General features: G+C 37.6%; 1 protein-coding gene across 7 annotated transcripts in view; it reads left to right on the top strand.

The window, feature by feature from the left end:
• The window catches only part of Cdc27 (cell division cycle 27), an 85,081-nt gene that overhangs the window by 15,209 nt on the left and 48,192 nt on the right, over nucleotides 1–21,680 (top strand). For all 7 annotated transcript variants that reach the window (XM_004629998.3, XM_004629997.2, XM_012514499.2 and 4 more), the window contains exons 3-4: nucleotides 8,545–8,692; nucleotides 10,922–11,047. In XM_004629998.3, the coding sequence (XP_004630055.1) occupies nucleotides 8,545–8,692; nucleotides 10,922–11,047 (274 nt within the window). The remainder of the gene's footprint in view (nucleotides 1–8,544; nucleotides 8,693–10,921; nucleotides 11,048–21,680) is intronic.

Below are 21,680 nucleotides of genomic sequence, written 5' to 3'. Positions count from 1 at the left end.
CTTTACGTTTATACTTTTAAAATAGAATTTACAAGTTAAAGTTTTGATCAGTTCTACAACAAATCACCTTTTGTCTAGTTCTTAATCCAGCAAAGGTTTGGTGAACTGGAGTATCACTAACATTATAAGAACCAGTTTATCTTCATGGTCCTGTTGCTGTCAGATTGGCTATTGTAATATGTTTTTGCTTACATGAGAAGTATTTTAGGTTTTTATAGTTGGTAGACATCCTAGGTATTAACTGTTTGCTTTAACTTTATTTTCTGTGAGGAAAAAAAAAAAAGAAAACTTTTCATTTCTGTGAACTATTTGTTTATTGCATGTATGCCTTAGTTGCTTTTGGTTTTTTTTTTTAAGACAGGATCTCATTATATACTTCATGCTAGCCTTGAATTCATATGCAATCCTCCTGCCTCAGCCTCCTGAGTGCTAGGATTACAGGCATGTGTCACTACAATCAGCAGATTGTTGCTTTTTAGTCTTAATTCTGTAGATTTATTATATTTGAAGTTTTTAATGTATATGAATTTGTCATCTTTGGCATTTATAGTTTCTCCTTTTGATTGCTTGATAGCTGGAAATTTGTCTTTTTACATCTATAGTAAATGTATTGGTAGCTTAAAAGCTCTCAAGAATTTATAATAGCATATTGAGTAAGAAATGAGCCAAAGTTGCTTTTATTTCACACTATTACTAAATTTATTCAGAATTATTTATTAGATAGTGGTGAATTTTTCCCTCCCACATAGTAGTTTACTTGGGTTTTTGTTATTACTGTTTTGTTTGCAGTGTTGGCAGTTGAGCCCAGGCCCTCATAAACCTACACTCCATCAGTGAGCTGGGAGCCGCATCCCAGCCATTAATGGTTTTTGTTGTTCTTGTTTGGGTTTTTTTTGCATGTGATACTGGGGATTGAACTCTGGACCTCATGCATGCTGGGCAAGCAATCTACTGCTGAGCTACAGCCCCAGGCCCCTTAATGATTTTATATGAAATTTTTTAAATGTTTGGCTCTCCATCCAGAATCTTTCCTCTCTTCCATTAGTTAATTAAGTATATGTGTGCTGGTGAAGTTAGACAAGGTTAAGGCTGGGGAGAATGCTCAGTGGAATAAGTGCTTCCCTGGCAAGCACAAGGGCCTGAGTTCAATCCCCGGTTCTGAAAAAAAAAAAAAAAAAGACAAGGTTACATCTCAGTCTCTACGTTTCTTTTTTCTTTTTTATGTGGTGTTGGGACTTGAACCTAGAGCCTTCGCACTTGTGCTTCATCTCCAGTCTGCCTTCCTGGTGTCAGACTTGGCTATTGTAATATGTTCTTGCTTACATGAGAAGTATCTTAGGTTTTTATAGTTGGTAGACATCGTAGGTATTTTCTTAAGTGTTTGCTTTATCTTTATTTTCATTTCTGTGAGCTATTTGTTTATTGCATATATACCTTAGTTACTTTTGTGTTTTGTGGTTTTTTGTTTTTTGGGTTTTTTTTGAGACAGGGTCTCATTATATACTTCATGTTAGCCTTGAATTCATGCAATCCTCCTGCCTCAGCCTCCTGAGTGCTGGGATTACAGGCATGTGTCACTACAATCAGCAGATTGTAAGGTACTTTGGTATTGATAATGGAATCTTTCTTTCTCAAATTTGTTGAGCCCAGCCTCCAGTTTCTTTCTCCAGTTTCTTTTTCCTCAGCCTCCAGTTGGTTGGGATTGCAGGCATGCATCAACATTCTAGGTGGCTGTGTGGTACTTTGTTTGCTTTAAGTTTTAAGACAGAACCTTACTTGGTTGTCCAAGTTGCCCTCAAACATGGCAGTCCTCTTGCCTTCGCCTCCAACTCATGGGTTGCAGGTGTGCACCACCACACCCAGCCTCCATTCATTTTTTTCACTTTTATTTTCCTTTGTGCATTTTATTACGGCTTTGAAATTGCACAGAGCTTTTAATCGGTGTTGACTTGTAGCCATGTAACTCTATAAAGTATTAACATCTGAAAGACATTAAAAGGTTTTTATCCCCAAGTTAAATTGTTTTATTGTTATTCTTGTGCTTGTTTTATTCCGTTTTTCTTCTTGTTACATATGCTTTTACTAGATTATTTGCCAAGAATTTTTGCTTTCACTGTTTGTAGGTAAGGGTTATTTTTAAGGTATTTTGGTATTGATGATGGAATCTTTCTGCTCAGGTATGATCTTTCGATAGTAGTTTGTGCTTGGTACCCAACTTCAAAAATTAAGAAGGTTGATAATTAGTAGTTTACCGGACATGTTTCACAAAAGGACAAGAGATAAGAATATTGAACATATAGGTAAGATGTAGGTTAGGAAAAAAACTGAGGAGGCTGGTCATTAAGAGAGGATAAAGAGTTGGTACCAAATTCCAGATGTTGTTGATTTGGTTTTGTTTGATTTTGGTACTGGGAATTGAATTTATGACCTTGCACTTGCCAGGTAGATACTGTGCTGCTGAGCTCTATCCTCGGGCCTTAAAATTTTTTTCCTGCCTTCCTTCTTTCCTTCCTTCCTTCCTTTCTTTCCTTCCTTCCTTCCTTCCTTCCAGACAGGGTCTCCCTATGCAATTCAGACTATTCTTGAACTCACTTTGTAGACTAGGCTGGCTTCGAACTTCCAGTGATCCTTCTGCCTCAGCCTCCTAGAGGCTGGGATTACAGGCGTGCACAATCATGCCTGTTGATTTGGGAGACAATATGACACTAATTTAGGAGAGAAAGACCATGAACCAGGTGTAAAAGTCTTTCATCAATGGAGTATTGTTTCATGAGAAGAGTTTTGAGAAGGCATGAACCACACCAGCAAGGAATTTCCTAAAAGGACAAGAAGTGATGTTTGGAATTATATGGAGTAAAGTAAAGCAGAACTGAACCTTACCTTGGTCAGAATTACTGTATTATCAATTCTGAGGCATACAAGGAAATTTGCATCCCTTTGATGGTGACTTGGGGAGAATTGGAGTTCAGTGAGGAGAGTGGAAGAGATCCTTGTAGCAGGAGCTTGAGGTTCCAATGATTTAGAAGGGTGAGAAGAGATGGCTTAAAAACAACATAATGGGTTACTCTATTTCACTTCATTATGCAAAATTAAGGTGTATCATAATTTATTTAAATACATTTTCATTGATGCCTACGCTAGCTACCCCCATGTTTTGCTGTCTTATGTTCCTAGTCATAATTTTTAAAAAGTGCTTATGAAAGTGGGGTAGGGCTAGGGGTGTCATTTATCTAGTGGTGTAGTGTTTGCCTAAAATGCTCACAAGGCCCTGGATTTGTTCCTCAGCAAGAAAGAAAAGGAAGGTACCAGGAATGTAACTCAGTGGCATAGCACCTGTCTGGCACGTTTGAGGTAGTGAGTTCAGTTCTTGTTACAAAAAAAAAGGGGGGGAGGAGGTTGGGTCTGTTCTATTAGAGTTGACCTTCTAAACATTGTGTATTGTCCATTTAGAATTTTGCTGATTAAATCTTCCCATGAATTTGATGGCAAGGATTCCTTGATTAGTCCACATGGAGCTGTTTTAATTCACATTCTGTCGGAGCCTGACAGAATGATTGATACTTGGAAAATTGCTTAGTATATTAATACCTCTCAGTATTGGACCTAACTACTTGGACTGTTTTTCTGGGTTTGAAATCACAGCGATCCTCCATCTTTAACCTCTGGAGTGCTGGAATTGCAGATGGGTGCCACCGTGATCAGCTAATTATATTTCTGTTTGCCTGCTTGCATGTATGCATGCATGCATGTGTGTATTTTGAGATGGGTATTGCTATGCAACCCATGCTGGCATGAAATAAATTTGCAGTGATCCTTCTGCCTCTGCCTCCTGAGTGCCGGGGTTACAGGTGTGTGCCCCCATGCCCAGCTCATTAACTATATCTCTATGAGGGAAAGTTTTAGTTTTAATGCAGTGACAACATATATTTTGCTAGCTCAGTAATGATGACAACATTATACCATTTGATCCCTTTCTATATACTAGGTGATCTGAGTATTTAACAGTGTTTTCTTAATTTTTTTTGTCCTGGGGATTAATCTCAGGACCTGGGGCATATCAGGCGGGTATTTAAGCCGCCTCAGCCCGTTTTCTTAATTTTTAATATTCCTACCAAGTAGACATTTTTAAAACTTTAGGGAAGGTGGTACAGGGTGTTCAGGGTCTCACTACTAGATCAGACTCATAGTGGTCCGCCTGTTTACAGCCTCCCAAGAGCTGGGATTACAGGCTCATGCCACCTTGCCCAGTCTCCTTCGCCATCTCTGCGCCCTGAGGGTAGGGCTGGCACAGGACTCCCAGGATCGAGCCCTCGGCCCCTGCACCTACTTGCAGGTGCTTTAATCCGCTGAGCTATTTGGCTGGCCCAAAATAGACATTTCTGTTGCCATTTTATATCTTTAAAAACTTGAGAACAGTGCCCACAGACAGTGAATCTGTCAAGTTATATTTTACATTTTATAGTAAATACCTGCTATTCTGGTGTGTCGCTGTAGGAGTCATCACTAATCTAACACACATCTCATTTCCATTGAATCAACCTGAAAATAATGTTCAGTATCAGTTGATCAGAATTAATAGACAAGTGTAACGTCTTTGATCCTTTTGGCCCCATAAAAGGATAAAAGTATCCTTTTATGCCTCTGGTTATAACTTGTGTTTTGAGGAAAACATTCAGCAGGCTAAAAAGTTATTGAATATGGTCTTCTGTAAGTTAAATTCTTGAAATGATTTTTCGGTTTCACTAACCCCTTGTCCCCATTCGTCTTTTTCCTACAATATTTATTGCCTGCCTGAGACTGATCTAAGAAACAGTAACAAAATGAACTGGAGAGAGCATCTCAACTCATATTCATTAGCTGTTTGATCTTAGGCAAGTTATTCTGCCCCTCATTTTCCTTATCCTTTAAGAAAGCACAATACCTACTTAAAAGATAATCTTGATTACATATAGTAATATGTATAAATAGTCTACTAGTTTCTGGCATATAGGAAACCTTTTTCAAGTCTTCTCTCTGGCTTAATCTAATTCAGTGGCTTTTCAGATCTTTTTTTTTTTAAATATAACATTCAACTTATTAGTTCTTAAGAGAGTTTTCTTCAGTCCATTAAGACCTAGCTCCCCTTACATGGGCTTTGGTGAAGGTTGTGGGGCAGCACCAGCAGGTCTAAATTGGGGTGGAGGAGTTCAGTCCTTGCGGGCTTCACGAAATCAGTTTCTGTCCACTTTGCTGTGAAGGGCACAACTCACACAGAAATGCACCTTCACATATAGCTTGGGAAGCTCATAACTGTCGAAGACACCCGCTTCGGAAATGTCCCTGACGGCGGCACATGACTGTGGCCCTTTTTGGCAGTTCCTTCTTTTTTCAGTCATCTTGGAAAGGAGGACCCGAAAGAGTTTTTTTTAATTTTTTTTTTTTCACTTTGTGATGCATTCTCTCTCTTTCTCTCCCTTCCTCCCTCCCTCCTTTTCAGTTTTATAACACCCAAAAAGTTTCAGATTTTAGAAAATCGGGGTTTTCATAATAGTGATGTTCAACTAACAAAATTATGTAACTTTTTCACAATCCAGAACAACTGATCAGCACTATTCATGATTTAATAAATCTGGTGGAAGGTCTTAGCGTGTAATACGCCATCCGCTGTAGTTCATATAAGAACATAAAAGATAGACTGGTTGTGGTGGCAACACTAGTACTCCTAAGCTCTGGGAGCCTGAGGCAGGAGGATTGAGTTTAAGGCCACCCTGCGCTATACAGTGAGTTTAAGACTGGCCTGAAATACATAACAAGACTTTGTCTCAATGGTGGGGCAGGGTGGCTCAATATTGTGACTGGATTTAATTCTCATTACTTAAGAAGAAAAAAAGGGGGAGGGCCTGCCCCTTAGCTCAGTTGTTTAAGTGGCTGCTTCAACAAAGCAGTCAGCCTCAGGTTGCTGTGGTTCGATCCCCACAACTCCAGCCAGCCAAACATGCCCTGAGGGCACTCTGAGCCAGCCAGAAAAGAAAAAAAAAAAAGGATTAAATTTTGCTCCATTGTTAAAAAATACTCAATTTAGATTATAGAGCATCACAAAGAAGGGAACTCCAGATAGTTTTAAATATTAAAAGACTAATTCATATTGCTGTTTGATAGAAATATATATGGAGTATGCAAGGTTAAATCCTTCTTAATTATTTTGGCCTTCCATTTAAAAAATATTTCCAGGGCCCAGAGTATAGCTTAGTAGCATAGGTGCCTGCCTGTCCAGTGTAAGGTCCTGAGTTCAATTCCTAGCATGCGCGCACACACACACACACACACACACACACACACTCTTCCACTTTTAAGGCCTAGCCTGATTATAAGAATTGGTACCTCATTGGTGGGAGGATTGAAAAGGGGAGGTTCAATTTGGACCGACAAGTATTATGTTAGATAAGTGTTATAGTGGCTAGAAGTTAGTGATTTTTAGAAACAGTTGTTTATTGGTATAAGCAGTAATTCTACAAAATTTTATTTGTAAGGTAACAGAAAACTGTACTTTTGCAAAAATCTAGATGAAATCACTAACTCAAGAAATTAGCATTTCAGTAGTTCAATGAAATTAATAATCTGTTAACAAAGTGAAACTGTTTCATCTTTTCTCAGCACTTAGAGCACTAATAGTACTACATATCCTGTTCATATTCCAAAATTTGTTTAACTAGATACTGGTTTTTTTAACTAGTAGTTCATGAAAAATTTTAAGATGGACAGGGTTCTGTTGGGTTTGGAAGAGTAAAATTTCAGCTTTTATCCTAAATCTTGGAATCAAGCTAACTTTTCAGGAAAATGTAGCAAGTTTGTCTTGTACTGTAGAACAGTAGTTGTCGGCCAGGTGTGGTGGTGCACACCTATAACCCCAGCATTTAGGAGGCTGTGGCAGGAGGATTGGTGCAAGTTTGAGGCCACCCTGGACTGCATAGTGTTTTTCAGGCCAGCCTGGACAACATGGCAAAATCCTGGCTCAAAAACTAATAAAAGAACAGTAGTTTTCAAACTTTAGCTTGGCCCAGAATCACCTGAAGAATTTAACTGTTGGTACTCCCTACTCCTGATTTAGGGATCTGAAGGAGAGCACAAGATTTTCATTTTTAACAAATTTCCAAGTCATACTATCACTTCTATAGGGATCACATTTTGAAAACCACTGGCTTAAGAATATTGATCAAAAAAAAAAAAAGAATATTGATCAGCCTGCTAAGATTATCACACACAGATTTGTGGTTTATCCTTTTTTTTTTTTTTTTTTTTTCAAATCTCATTGTCAACTCTATAGACTCTCATCTATTTTGATTAGGAGGTTGTGAAGGCAGACATGAAGTGACAATTGGTTTGGGAGTTATATAAGGTAAATGAAGAGGGAGGCAATGCCACATTTCATTGAGAAAGGAGGGGGTATTTATTTTTTTCTAATTTTAAAAAATCCTTTATGTATTTGGTACATGGTCTCGCTACACAGCTCAGACTCATAGTAATCATCCTGTCTTGCCCCCCGCCAGCCATGTTGGTTTTGGTGGCCAGCATGGCATGTGGTACCAGGGATCGAACCCGGGTCTTTGTGCTCTCCAGGCAGGTGCTTAGACTGCTGAGCTATCTCCTCAGCCCAGGAAGGGGTGTTTCTTATGTAAGGGATAAGGCACAGATTATTGAATAACTCAACTCTTAGCATTGGGTAACAGTTTGTTACTGTAAATATCAACTGATGTTAAAATATGTGTACTCATAAGATAGAAAATGTTTTCTTTTTTCTTGGAGGTACAAGGTATCGAACTCAGGACCTTGTGTTTTGCCAAGCAAGTGCTTACGCCACTGAGCCATATTCCTGGCTTTTTTGTCTTTTTGAAGCAAGAGTTTTGTTGTGTAGTTCAGGCTGGCCTCAAACTCACAGCAACAAGTGCTGGAATTACAGGCATGTGCCCCTAAATCTGACTTTTTTTATCTTGAGTATAATTTTTTATGTATATGTGGTGGTAGAATCTTTTAATCTGATCTTCTTAATGGGAAATTATTTCAAATTGCTAATTAGTTTTATCCTGTTTTTCTCTCTAGTGAAGTTTGACCATAGTCCTGTATTGTGTATTTAAAAAGTTCTGCCTAAAAACATGATACTATTTTACTAATAATCTGTTTAAAAGATAGAGTGTAAGGGACCGGGGAGATGGCTCAGTGGAATAAGTGCTTCCCTGGCAAGCACAAGGGCCTGAGTTCAATGCCCGGTTCTGCAAAAAAAAAAAAAAAAAAGAGTGTGTCTTAGGGATTTACAGAGAGTACCATGGCTGTCTTGTTTGTATTATTTCTTTGATTCCTTATAGGGATAACATAATCAGGAGCTGGAGAGTTAACTTTTCTATCAGCAACGTACTTCTTTGCAATTCAGATTTAAATTAGTAATGGTTATGTTAGATTAAATAATTACATAATTTTTCGTTCCTAAACTATTGCCAGATAAACTGGTTATCATGCATTGTGCTGAACAATGGCCAATTTCTCCTTTTTTTTTTAAATATTTGTTTTTAGTACACTCAGAAGAAGCCTTGTTTTTACTGGCAACCTGTTATTACCGCTCAGGAAAGGCATACAAAGCATATAGACTCTTGAAAGGTCACAGTTGTACCACACCACAGTGTAAATACCTGCTTGCAAAGTGTTGCGTTGATCTCAGCAAGTAAGTATTATAATTCTTCTGGATAATTTTGTTATGCTTATGTGGTAGAGTTTTGGTTGAAATTCTTAAGATAGATTAAACTCTGAGAATAACTCCCTCTTTCTTAGGTAGCTGAAATTTTTATGTTAGTAACACTTGGAATGTGTACGTTGAGGCTTATAGCATTATTTGGTTACAAAGGTATATCGTTGTGGTGATACATAGCAGAATTTAACTCTGAAGAAGTTTAAATTATAAATAATTCTTCTTACCTGTCTTCAGATTTGCTGTTAGAGTTAAACTGATTTGATTGAGTAAGCCTAAAAAAAATGCTTGGCCTTTCATTCAAGGGTAATGTTTCTAGATGACTACAGTTTCTTTTTGAGATCATTCTATTTAGAAACTACTGCCCACCTGTTTGAAACAAGAGAGCAGAATTAGAAGAGCACTTCTTTTGCTAATTACACTGAAACCAAGTCGGCAATACCTATTCCAAAGAGGCAGCTAGGGCCGGCCAAATAGCTCAGTGGATTGAAGTGCCTGCGAGCAGGTGCAAGGGCCAGGGTTTGATCCCCAGGCTTGCTGTGCCAGCCCTGCCCCCGGAGTGCTGAGCCTGCAACTGAAACCGGGTGTGGTGGCACTCGTAATCCCAGCTCTTGGGAGGCTGTAAGCAGATGGATCACTACAAGTCGGATCTAGTAGTGAGACTCTATACACCCAGTAGCCCTTCCCTAAAATACAAAAAAAAAAAAAAAAAAGGCAGCGGAAGATATAGTTATATTCCATTAAATTCTTGTGAGATGTAAAAGGTAGATTACTGGTGAAAGTGCCTAAAGAGTTATTTGTAAAATCCTCTCTGTAATTTGTTTGGAGGTTCACCATTGGAAGATACAAGTAACTCCTATAAGATTGTCACAAACACACTTACAACTCACTGTATTATTTGTCCAGTGACTGATGATCTTTTAATTAATGCTAATTAAAATAACTGAGATTTCTGAGATATAACTAGAACTTGTTTTGTGAGGTTTTGTGTGTGTGTGTGTGTGTGTGTGTGTGTGTGTTTTTTGTTTTTGTTTTTGTTTTTGTTTTTTTTTTTTGGTACTGGGAATTGAACTCAGGACCTTGCATTTGCTAGGCGGGCACTGTGCTACTGAGCTAAATCCTTGGCTACTAGATTATCTTAAATTCCAAAGATTTTAGTGTTGAACTCTTAAACTTGCTTATTTAATTTTTTAGTTAGTCTTACATGGTGATTTTTATATTGCCATTCCATAATGTCAGTTTCAACTTTTTTTTTGGTACCAGGAATTGAACTCATAACCTTGCACTTGGCGGGCAGACACTTGTGCTGCTGAGCTATCCAGGGATATTCTTAGCCCATTTATATAAGAATGTGGTGTTGAGAGTTCAATCTACTGTGTTCATGCGAAGCAAGTGTTCTACCACTGAACTGCATGCCCAGGTTAAGTAGTTACATGCTCGTAAGGTCTTTGTAGGGTAAAACAAATTAAACTTACCTGGACAGTAAAAGGACATCTTCAGGGGAGTCTGTGTCCTTAGGGTTTTCTACATGATGATTGCATTTTTTTTTCTTTGTAATAATTTTATTGAGAAACAAATATCAATGAGACATTTCACAACTGATTACTGGCACATTTGCAGTAATTAATACATTGCAGATTGTTGTCTTAGTGGTTATTCATTGTACAAGATGCAGATGATTGTACTTTTAATAAAAAACAACTAACAAAAAGCCATCAACGCTCTGTGCTAAAAATAAATAATAAAATCAGGTTTTTTCTTTCAGGAAATCTTTGTGATTTTCTGTATCAAGAAAACATAACTGACAAGTCGAGTGCTATTGAAATTTCATTCATAAAACCTAAAATGATTTTTAATTAAAATGTTAGTCTTACATAATTTGGTTGCACATTCCTTTTGCAAAGATTGGTAGAGCTAACAGGCACCACACGTTGGGTAAAGAATTACATTTTTCTCTAATATAAGTCATCATCTTCTATTTCTTCTTGTATAAATAATGACTGTGTTGCCCAGACATGCAGAACCTAAGTTTAATTAATGCTTTCTCTTTTTAGAGGTAAAAGTGAAGTTTTAAGATCACAAACTGCCAGCTTCCACGTGATTCTAAGCACATGTTTATCAGTATTGTGAACTTTATCTGTCTCTGTAATTGTAATATCTTCATGCGGTGTTTTTTAAAAAAACCTGTAAATTTATATTTTAAAGGCTTGCAGAAGGGGAACAGATCTTATCTGGTGGAGTGTTTAATAAGCAGAAAAGCCATGATGATATTGTTACCGAGTTTGGTGATTCAGCTTGCTTTACGCTTTCACTGTTGGGACATGTTTATTGGTAAGTAAAATGATTCAAATTACCAAAAGATAATTTCTTTTATGAGAATATTTTGTAATTTAAAAACCTGTTTTTGATTTTTGTTATTAAATAAAACTGAACTGAGTGCTACAGAATCTTCTGGTTTCATAACGTTGTTAAGCCAGTTAAATAATAAAGATATTGATTCCCTTTTTAACTCTCCACTTAAACTTAGTGATAGTAGCTACAGTTGCACTGCCTAACAATTGAGTGCATATAACATTCATTTTTTATTTTGGATGAAGATAGTGTCTCTGCTGGGTGGCACTGTACACATCTATAATCTCAGCTGTTCCAAAGGCAAGAAGGTCAAAAGCTTGAGGCTACCCTAGACAATTTAATCTGTCTCAAAATTAAAAAATAAAAATTTCTATAATATAATTTAGTGGTAGAGTGCCACTGGGTTCAATTTCCAGTATAAAAAGAGAAAATAATAAAAACACGATATTTTTCATATGTAGAACAACCTTCAAAAGAAAGTAGTTGTTTGAGGACTATAAATAATTATTTTGGTGGAGTGATGCATAACTGAAGGAGGTAAGTTTGTGAAAGACTTCAGCATTTTTATAATAGGAAAATGTTGCAGAGGTAATTGTTTAAAATTCCCTATGATAAATGTGAGCATTATGTACCTAAACTATATCAATGAATTAACTAATTTTAAAAAAGATGTAATAGTTTAAAAGCACTATATTCTTTCAGAATATTGAAATACATTTTGGTATTCTTTGGTCAGAAGAATTGGTTCAGATGACAAATTCAGGAATAGGAAGATAAACACTTAGAAATTAAACATGCTTCTAGATAATTTATCAGACAAAGGAAAAGTTTCACAGGAAAAAATACTATGTAGTGAAAATACTACAACATTGGAAACTGTGTCAACCAGGTGTGGTGGTATATAATCCCAGCACTAGGAAGCTGAGGCAGGAAAATTGTAACTTCCTTTTCTTTCTTTTTTATACAAAGCCTTACTCCAGAGGGGCTCAGTCCTTCTTGGCAGCCGCCTTCCTCATGGCGGCCAGCATGTTGCTCGGGTCCTCATGCTTCCTCTTGGCCCAGATGTGTGTCCCCACCCTTTTCATGATGAACTTGAGGGCACATTTGTCCTTGGAGACCTTGAGTAGCTCCATGGTGTGCTGCTTATAGGGGGAAAGCCGCACACCTCCCGGATCATGTCCCACACAAACTTGGTGTTTGGTGAGGCGTCCACAACAGCGGCTATGCCTTGATTTCCTCCCATTCTTAGTCACCTTGTGGACCTTGTTGAGGCCCACGGAGCGCCAAGGCTACTGTTCTTCAATGGTTGCTGTGGTGGAAGAGGAAAATTGTAATTTCAAGGCCAGCCTGGACTACATAATAACAAAAGCTCTGATTGAATAAAAGCTGTCTTAGAAGAAAGTTTGTAACACTGTATTCGTATATCATAAAAGAACAATCTCAGTAGAGCAGGCTTCTGCAAAAAGACATTAGAAGAAGAAATCCAAAAATCAAAACAACAAAAAGAGAGATATAAAGAGTGAAAATCAGTAAAATAAAGAACACATAGTATAGAAAAATTACTGAAGACAAACAGCTAATACTTCAAAAATATCACTAAAATTGATAAAACACCAAAGTTGACTGGAGAGGATACTAGTCCCAGCATTGAAAGAAGGAATTACACTACTTACCTTGAAGACAAAAAGGATTTGTGTGCTGAAAATTCAAGATGACTCTGTGGGGGCCGGGGAGATGACTCAGTAGAATAAGCGCTTGCCTGACAAGTGCAAGGGACTGAATTCAATCCCCAGTCCTGCCAAAAAAAAAAAAAAAAAAAAAAGTGAACTATATAGTGAGAACCCTTTCTTTAAAAAAGAATCAGACCTTTTCCACACAGTCTCCAAAGCAGCAAGGCAAGCAGGTTGGCCATGTCCTCAGGGCAGAGGCAGCGCCCGGGAGTCTGTCCCCAGGCTGTTCGATGTACAACAGTTTATGCATTTTGAAGATGTATGAAGGTTGTGAACAATATTTTTCAGGAACTTATCATAGAACATAACTGAAGAAAATTGCATTAATAAGATAGCTGCAAATGAATGTACAAGTCCTTTGTCAATTGTTAAAAATATTTACTTGCCTCAGGTATAGCATGGCAATGTAGAAGGAACAATGAAGACAGTGGTCAAGAAAACATGAACAGAAACAAATGATGAAAATGTTTGATGTTGAAAAATTCGCAAGTTACGTAGAAAAATAGACTTGACTAATTATAACAATATAATAAATTGTTTCATTTAAAATATAAAAAAATAAAAAAGGATCACAGTACATCCGACCAAGATGGCACAGTGGTAAGCAGAAGAAAAAGAGCCACTGTAACAGCATATGTTGCTGTCCAGATGCTGGGATGTGGGAATGTTAGGAAAAAAAGATGGAGGGAAGTGGGTCCCCTGGACCCGGGGGTAGGGGATTAGAAGTGCAACTTGAAGCCCATGGAGAAAGTAAGGGGAGGGACTTGAAGGAGGATAAAAGAGAAAGCCAGCAATGCCTTCTCCCTGAGACTGGACTCACTGCACAAGATGAATTCAAACCTGGTGACCCCAGAGGCCTCCATAGAGAGATGCAGCAGTGGAAGGGAGCCACACGTGTATAGGACTGTATTAGCTGGCAGAGAGTACTAAGGGCTAAGTTCTCTCATTCAAGACAGCACATGGCTAGAAGCCATTTGGAGAAAAGCCAGCTGAGCTCAGAACTGAGAGCAGCTCCTGGCTCCATCTACCGGCTTCCAGCTGCGCTCACACTGAAGAAGGTGCACTGACGGCTGCAGGTGGAATGAGTCTGGTCTTAGCCAGAAGGTGCAGGCTTACTGAGATTATCCAGTACCCCACCAGAAAGTGACTGCTGGCTTGCTGGGATAGATTGGCCCAGGTCAGGACTCTTATCTCTACACGTTTACCAGTGACAGCAGAGACATATCTGGAAGTGGACTATTTTCCTTTTGCTCTCTTGTTGGTTTTTATTGTTATTGTTGAGGTTTTGTTTTAGTTGAGTTTTTTTCTCCTTCATTGTTTGATGTTTAGTGAGAACGTGGTTTCTAACCTATTTGTGATTGTGATTCTGTTCTGTTCTGATCTCTTCCTTCTCTATTTCCTTCCAGTCTTTTACACCATTTTTCCAAAGTTAGCATGATCCAGTTTTGTCCTCCAGCCTCTAGCCAGTGTCCTCTAATCTCTTCTTCTACCTCTTCTATGTTTTCTCTAACCCCGTTGGTAAAATTTACATATTAAGTACATATATACTGTATATGATTTTCTGTTTTAGATTCTGTTATATTACTACAAATCTAGTTCACGTGGTTAAAAGTGGCAAATTAATGGTTATAGCAGTTTGCCATTTTCAAGGTGTGTTTGCTCATAGTACCACTATAGCCAAAAGTAACATTGTGGTTCTAAATAGCTGTTCTTCCTGGTGTGACAAGACTGAGATTGATTCAGGGTTATAGAAAATACTGTGGCTAGGAGCTGGGGAGATGGCTCAGTGGAAAAAGCACTTCCCTTGCAAATGCAAAGGCCTGAATTCAATCCCCAGTTCCGCCAAAAAAAAAAAAAAAAAAGAAGAAGAAGAAGAAGAAAATACTGTGGCATAGTACCAAAGAACCAGGGGCTGGACCAAACAGAAGTAACTTCTCATCCTCAACAAATTGAAGATGTATGATTCTGTAACAGACTCAAGCTCCCAAAACCAGTTACCTCTGAAAGATACCTCAGGGAAGTAGTCATTTCCTAAAGACTCTAAATGCTAGGAATAAAGCAACCTACCAAAGGCAATGTAGTAGCATCACCCCAGGAATTAAAAAAAAAAAAAAAAAGGAGGTCACTTAAACAAGCTGCAGCCCCAGGCACCAGGCACCCTGTTCACCAGCGGCAAATCCAGTGGGTAGTAAAGTGAGACAATCCAAAAGCCACACACCTGCCCACTCTGAAGTGGTAACTCAAAGCAATTGAATGAGGCTTTTGTGAGAATCAAATCAGAAATAATTTCTCAGATAAATTCAGAGATAGTATCCACAATGAAAACTATGCTTAATAACTAAAGCAGATACAGACCAAAAAATAGAAGAGCTTAAGAAAAGTATGGAGGCCTTGAATGCATAGCAGAGGAATAAAATGGAATCCATAGGCAGATTCAAGCAGATGTCCAGGAGAATAAAACTTGCATTGAAAGTATCTGCAGCAGGATAAGCCAATGCAAGGACAGGATCTTAGATAATAGAAGACAGTCTGGTTAGCAGTCGTGAAAACAGAGATTCCTCAAAAATGGCAAGGAACCATGACAAATCAATCCAGCAGCTGCTAGATGAGGTAAAGAAGAATAAATTAAGATTGACTGGGAAAAAAAAAATAAAAAGATTGGAGTCAGTGAAAAAGCAGGAGATAGCACAATATTACCAAAAAACGTTCACAGACATCATGGCAGAAAACTTTTCTGATAAGGAAAAAGAATTTGACATACAGGGAAGTCAGGCATAATTGAACTCCAATCAACCATGATTTAAAAAATGTTCAGCCAGGCATATCATGATCAAGATTATATTAATTCCAACATTAGAAACTTAAAATTGCTGTTAGGGCAAAGAAACAAACCCTTGTAAAAGAAAGCCTATCAGAATCATAGCTGACTTACCAATACAAATTCTTAAGTCAAGCAGAGTTTGGAGTGAAGTATTTCAAGTTCTAAAGGAAACAACCTTCAACCCAGATTTGTGTACCCTCAAACTATCCTTCAAAATGAATGGAGAAATGAAATTCTTCCATGACAACAAATGTCTGGAGAAATTTATGACCACCAATCCTGCACTGCAAAATGTTTTGAAGGACATTCTAGAAAGAGATAAGAAGGACAGTTTCATGAACTGCAACAGAAGGAATCCACCAGGCAAGACAAACCATTAAACAAAGGGAAGGAAAATAAAGAGAGGGAGCCATCAACAGGAGAATAACATGACTATGGTACTTGCCAGTTATAACCTTCAATGTTAATGCTCACAATTCTCCAATCAAAAAACATGAACTGGCAGAATGGATCAAAGTAAATTTATTTCTTTCTTTCTTGGTTGCACTGGGGATTAAATTTAGGATTCAAAGTGAATTTCAAGCCAAGACTGATTAGAAGAGACAAAGAAAATAACTACATCTTTTAAAAGGAACAATCAAAGAGGAAAATAATAAAAACCATAAATATATATGCAACGAATATCAGTACAGCTAACTTTATAAAACCAATATTAACAAGCATGAAAAATCAAATGAAGGACCAGCGACATAGCTCAGCAAACTAAGTGCCTGCTTAGGCAAGCGCAGGGACTCGATTTTTCTCCCTGATCCTGCATGTGATGCTAGCCCTGTCCCCAGGTGCACTGAACCAGTGACAGAGTCCAGGTGTGGTGGTGCACGCTTGTAATCCCAGTGCTGGAGAGGCTGAAAGCAGGATGATCACTATGAGTCTGAGCAGTGTAGGGAGACCTTCTACAAAATACATTTTTTAAAAAAGGAAAATCAAATGAATACCTTACAGTTCTTATGGGGGATCTCAAGACACCACTGAAACAGATCAATTATACAAAAAATCAAAAATGAAATACTACAACTGAACTAAATGTTTTAACAAATGGACCTAGGGACTGGGGAGATAGCTCAGTAGAATAAGCACTTGCCTGGCAAGTGCAGGGTCCTGAGTTCAATCCCCAGTACCGCAAAAAATAAATAAATAAAAAATGGACCTAGTAGATGTCTACAGACTGCTCCACTCCACATCAGAATACATTCTTCTCATCTCTGCATAGGACCTTCTCCAAAATAGACTACATACTGACTCATGGAACATGCTTAAGTACTTTCAAAGGAATTAAAATTATTTCATGCATATTATCAGACCATAGTGGAATGAATTTGGGAATCAATGGCAAAAGAAACCACAAGAATTTCATAAACATGGGGGTCGGGGAGATGGCTCAGTGGAATAAGTGCTTCCCTGGCAAGTGCAAGGGTCTGACTTCAATCCCCGGTACCGCCAAAAAAAGAATTTCATAAACGCAAGGAAATTAAACAGTATCCTCTTGAACAACCAACGGGTTACAGATGAAATAAAAGAACAAATTAAACAGTTCATACAATTAAATGATAGCAACAGTACAACACACTGAAACTTATGAGACACATTGACAGTAGTCCTAAGAGGGAAATTTATAGCAGTGAATATCCATATCGGGAAAAGCAAGTGCAAATAAACAACTTAACATTGAACCTCTAATTTCTAGAAAAAGAAGAGCAGGCTAAGGCAAAAGCCCTTACGACAGATTATAAAAATCAGTGCAGAAATTAATGCATTGTAGACTAGAAAACCATTACAAAGAATCAGTGAATAAAAGTTATTTCTGTGAATGATTAAATAAAATTGACAATACTCTGGTTTCTCTTGAGATCGTATAAATCTTTCACCTTTTACTAAATAAAACTGACAAACTGTTAGCCATCCTTATCAGAAAAAAGAAAGAAAGAAAAGACTGGCATCCATACAGTTAGTAATGAAAGGGTGAAATTACAATGTATCTTGATCCAGGTCATCTATATCTACTTTGAGAACATATTCTAAGAAGATGGAAAATGCAGAAAAAATAGACAGATACATAAATACGTATTTAGCTTTGGTAATATGAATTACCAAAGCTAAATCAAGACACAAATGTCCTAAAATAACTATCAATCAACAAAAATGAAAATTAATTTAAAAACCAAGATAGATCCTGATCCTGATGAATTTACTGCTTAAATCTACCAGAAATTTAGAGACAGTTTATTGCCAATACTCAAACTCTAATGAAATTGAAAGGATAACAGTACTCCTTAATTTAAGGTCCAGGGAGATGGCTCAGTAGAATAAGTGCTTCCCTGGCAAGCGCAAAGCCCTAAATTCAATCCCAGGTTCCACCCAAAAACCCCTCCCTAATTCATTCCTGGAGGTAAAACTAGCGTTTTGCCTTATCTCAAAACTAGCGCAAGACACAAGAAGAGAAAATTATAGGCCAATCTCCCTAATAGACATAGATGCAAAAATCCTCAGTGAGATGCTGACAAACAAAGTGCAGCAAATCATCGAGGACATAATACACCATGACCAAGTGGGCTTTATCCCTGGGATTCAGGAATTGTTCAATGCATGTAAATGAAATGTAATAGACCATATCAACAGAGCCAAACATGAAAATCAGATGCACATCTCAGTGAATACAGAAAGGGTTGTTTTTTGTTCTTGGGTTTTTTTTTTTTTTTTTGTATTGTAGGGAAGAGTGTACAGGGTGTTCAGGGTCTTACTACTAGATCAGACTCTAGTGATCCGCCTGTTTACAGCCTCCCAAGAGCTGGGATTATAGGTGTGGACCACTACGCCCAGAAAAGGCTTTTGACAAATCCTAGCACTCATTCAAGTTAAAAAAAAACAAAACAAAACTACAGAAAATCAGAATAGATGGTCTTTATCTCAGTCTAATAAAGGTCATTTATGACAAGTAAACAGCGAACATATTAATTGACAAGAACTTAAAACTTTCATTCTAAAATCAGGAACAACACATGGAATGTCCACTGTCTCCACTCTTTAACATAGTCCCGGAAACATTGATCAGAGCAGTTAGACAAGAGAAAATAAAATAATTATATGAAAGGAAGAAGTTAAGCTATCATTATTTGAGGAGAATACGATACTCTACCTAGGATTTTTTTTTATTTTATTTTTATTTCTTTTTGCTCCGAATGCCCTCAGGGCTTGTTTGGCTGGCTGGAGAGTTGTGGGGATCGAACTACAGCAACCTGAGGCTGACAGCTTGGTGGAAGCAGCCACTTAAAGACCTGAGCTAGGGCCGGACCCCCAAAAAACTACAATAAACTGCTAGATTTAATAAGCAAGTTGAGTAGCTGGGTATAAAGTCAACACTCAAATCTGTAGCCTTTCTGTATACAAATAGAAACTGACTGAGGTAAAAATTAGAAATTAGGGAAACTACCTTTCACTATAGCATCCAAAAAATGAAATTCCTAGGAATCAGTCTAACAAAGGATGTAAAAAATCTCTACATTGAAAGCTTAGTACTCTGAAAAAGAAACTTAAAGAGGATATCAAACAGTGGAAAAATATCCCTTGCTCTTGGGTAGGAAGAGCCAATATAGTAAAAATGGCCGTATACATTGGTCCCTGGCTTGTCATGAATTTACGTTCCAGACAACCCAGTGGTAAATGAAAATCAGTGAAGTAGCAGTGTTGTATTTACAAATATAACTCAGAATTTGTGGATACATATGAATACTAATATATATATATATGCTTTATAAACCCTTCCCACACTCTTGTAAACCTTTCCTGCACTTTTAAAAACACTTCTGATGTTCTTGACCATTTTCTAAACTTGAAAACCTGTGTAATTATTTAAATAATTTTTATTCATTTTAATGAGAAAAAAATAAAATAGTGATGAAACAGTTTTGAAACAGGTTAGTAGGACATTTACAATGATTAATACATTGCATATTTTTTGAAACCCATGTAATTTTAACATATGTATAATGTACTGCAAAATGCTGTGATAGAGCAAAAAATCTATGATAAATGATTTAGATTAATATTTCTTGAAAATCCACGAAAGTTGATCCGTGAAATAGCAAGGGACTACTGTGCCTCCTTGACTATTACACAGATTTAATGCAGTTGATCAAAATTCCAACAGCATATCTCACAGAAGTAGAAAAAACAATCCTACAATTCATTTGGAATCTAAGAGACCTAAAATAGCAAAGGCAGTTATGTACAACCAAAGGCAAGACAGGGGACAGCACAATCCCTGACTGACTGACTGACTGACTGACTGACTGACTCTCTCTCTCTCTCTCTCTCTCTCTCTCTCTCTCTCTCTCTCTCTCTCTCTCTCTCTCTCTCTTTCTTTCTTTCTTTCTTTCTTTCTTTCTTTCTTTCTTTCTTGTGGTACCAGGGATTGAATTCAGGACCTTGTGCTTACCAGGCAACTGCCTATTCTATTGAGCCATCTTCCTGGCCTCCCTGACTTTAGATTACACTAGAAAGTTACTGTGATAAAACAGCTATAAAGTTACTGTGATAAAAATAGCATAGTACTGGCAAAAAAAAAAAAAAAACCCAAGGATCAATGAAAAAGAACATACATAAACAGCTCCAGATACAGTCAGCTATCTTACATTTGACAAAGGTGTGAAACACATTCACTGGAAGAAAGAGCCTCTTTAATAAAGGGTGCTAGAAAAACTGGATCGTCACATGCTAGAGATTAAAATTCTACTCTTTTTTTTTTTCTTTCAGTACCAGGGAACAAACTCAGGATCTTGTGCTTGCTAGGCAAGCTCTTAAGCCACTGAGCTATCTTCTGGGCCCATAAAATTCTACTCTTACCTTTTACTGTGTACTACACTAAATTTGAAATGGATGAAAGTCTAAATATTAAAACAGAAAGATTAAATCTGCTGATAGACTAGATAAAATTCTTGAAGACATTGGAGAGACAAAGACTTTATGAATAAAACCCTAATCACATGGGATCTCATCTAATTAAAAAGGTTTTGCACAGCAAGAAAAACCAATAGCAAATTGAAGAGACAGCCCACTATGTGGGAAATAATGTTTGGTAGCTGTTCAGGCAGAGTATTACTTTTGAGAACATATAAAGAACTCAAAAATAGCAAATCTTTCAAATTTAAAGGCCCAATCCAAAAATGGGCTTGGGAGATGAGTATATACTTTAGAGAGGGAGAAATACAGCAAATAAATACATGAAAACGTGTTCAACATCACTGTTCATTCATGAGATGCAAATCAAAATAACACTGAGATTCTGTCTCACGTAGAAATATCTCACCTCAGAAAGAATGACTAATATCAAGAAGTCAGCTCTAACAAATGCTGGAGAAGCACTGAGGAGGCTGAAAACAGGAGGATCACTATGAATCTAAGCTACATAGTGAGACCTTGTACCAGATACATTTTTTTAAAAATTGCTAGAGAGGCTGTGGGGGGGGTGTGTGTGAAAGAACCCTTTTCCACTGTTGGGGGCTGGGTAACCTGGTACAACCACTGTGGAAATCATTGTGAAGATTCCTCAAAAACTAGAATTGGAGATCCTGTTAGACCTAGTCATTCCCCTGTCTCAGGGAAAAAAGCCCTAAGACTACAAAAGACCTGGGGGTGTACCTAAAAGGCAAGATGGCTGGGTCGCATAGGAAGGCCCAGGGTTTGACAACAGATAAATACCAAAGACTCTGTCCGTCTCCCAGTTGTAGATCAGCATTCCCTGTAAACATAGGCTCAAAAATTTTCAACAAAGTAGGTTCAGTAGAATCTAGTGATACAGAAAAATAATAGTTTCTCAAAAAACTTTAGAGAATTACAGTGCAGCCTCAAGCTAAGGATATAGTTCAGTGGTAGCATATTTGCCTAGCATGCATGAGGCCCTGAGTTCAGTCCTCAGTACAACACAAAAACAAAAACAGGAAAGAATTATTTAGTGTGTGATTAGAATTGAAAATGTATCTTATGGTCAACTGAATTTTTTTTTTTT

Source organism: Octodon degus, unplaced genomic scaffold (assembly GCF_000260255.1).
Source record: "Octodon degus isolate 3935 unplaced genomic scaffold, OctDeg1.0 scaffold00033, whole genome shotgun sequence".
NCBI classification, from domain to species: Eukaryota; Metazoa; Chordata; class Mammalia; order Rodentia; family Octodontidae; genus Octodon; species Octodon degus.
This window is presented reverse-complemented; position numbering and strand designations above follow the sequence as displayed.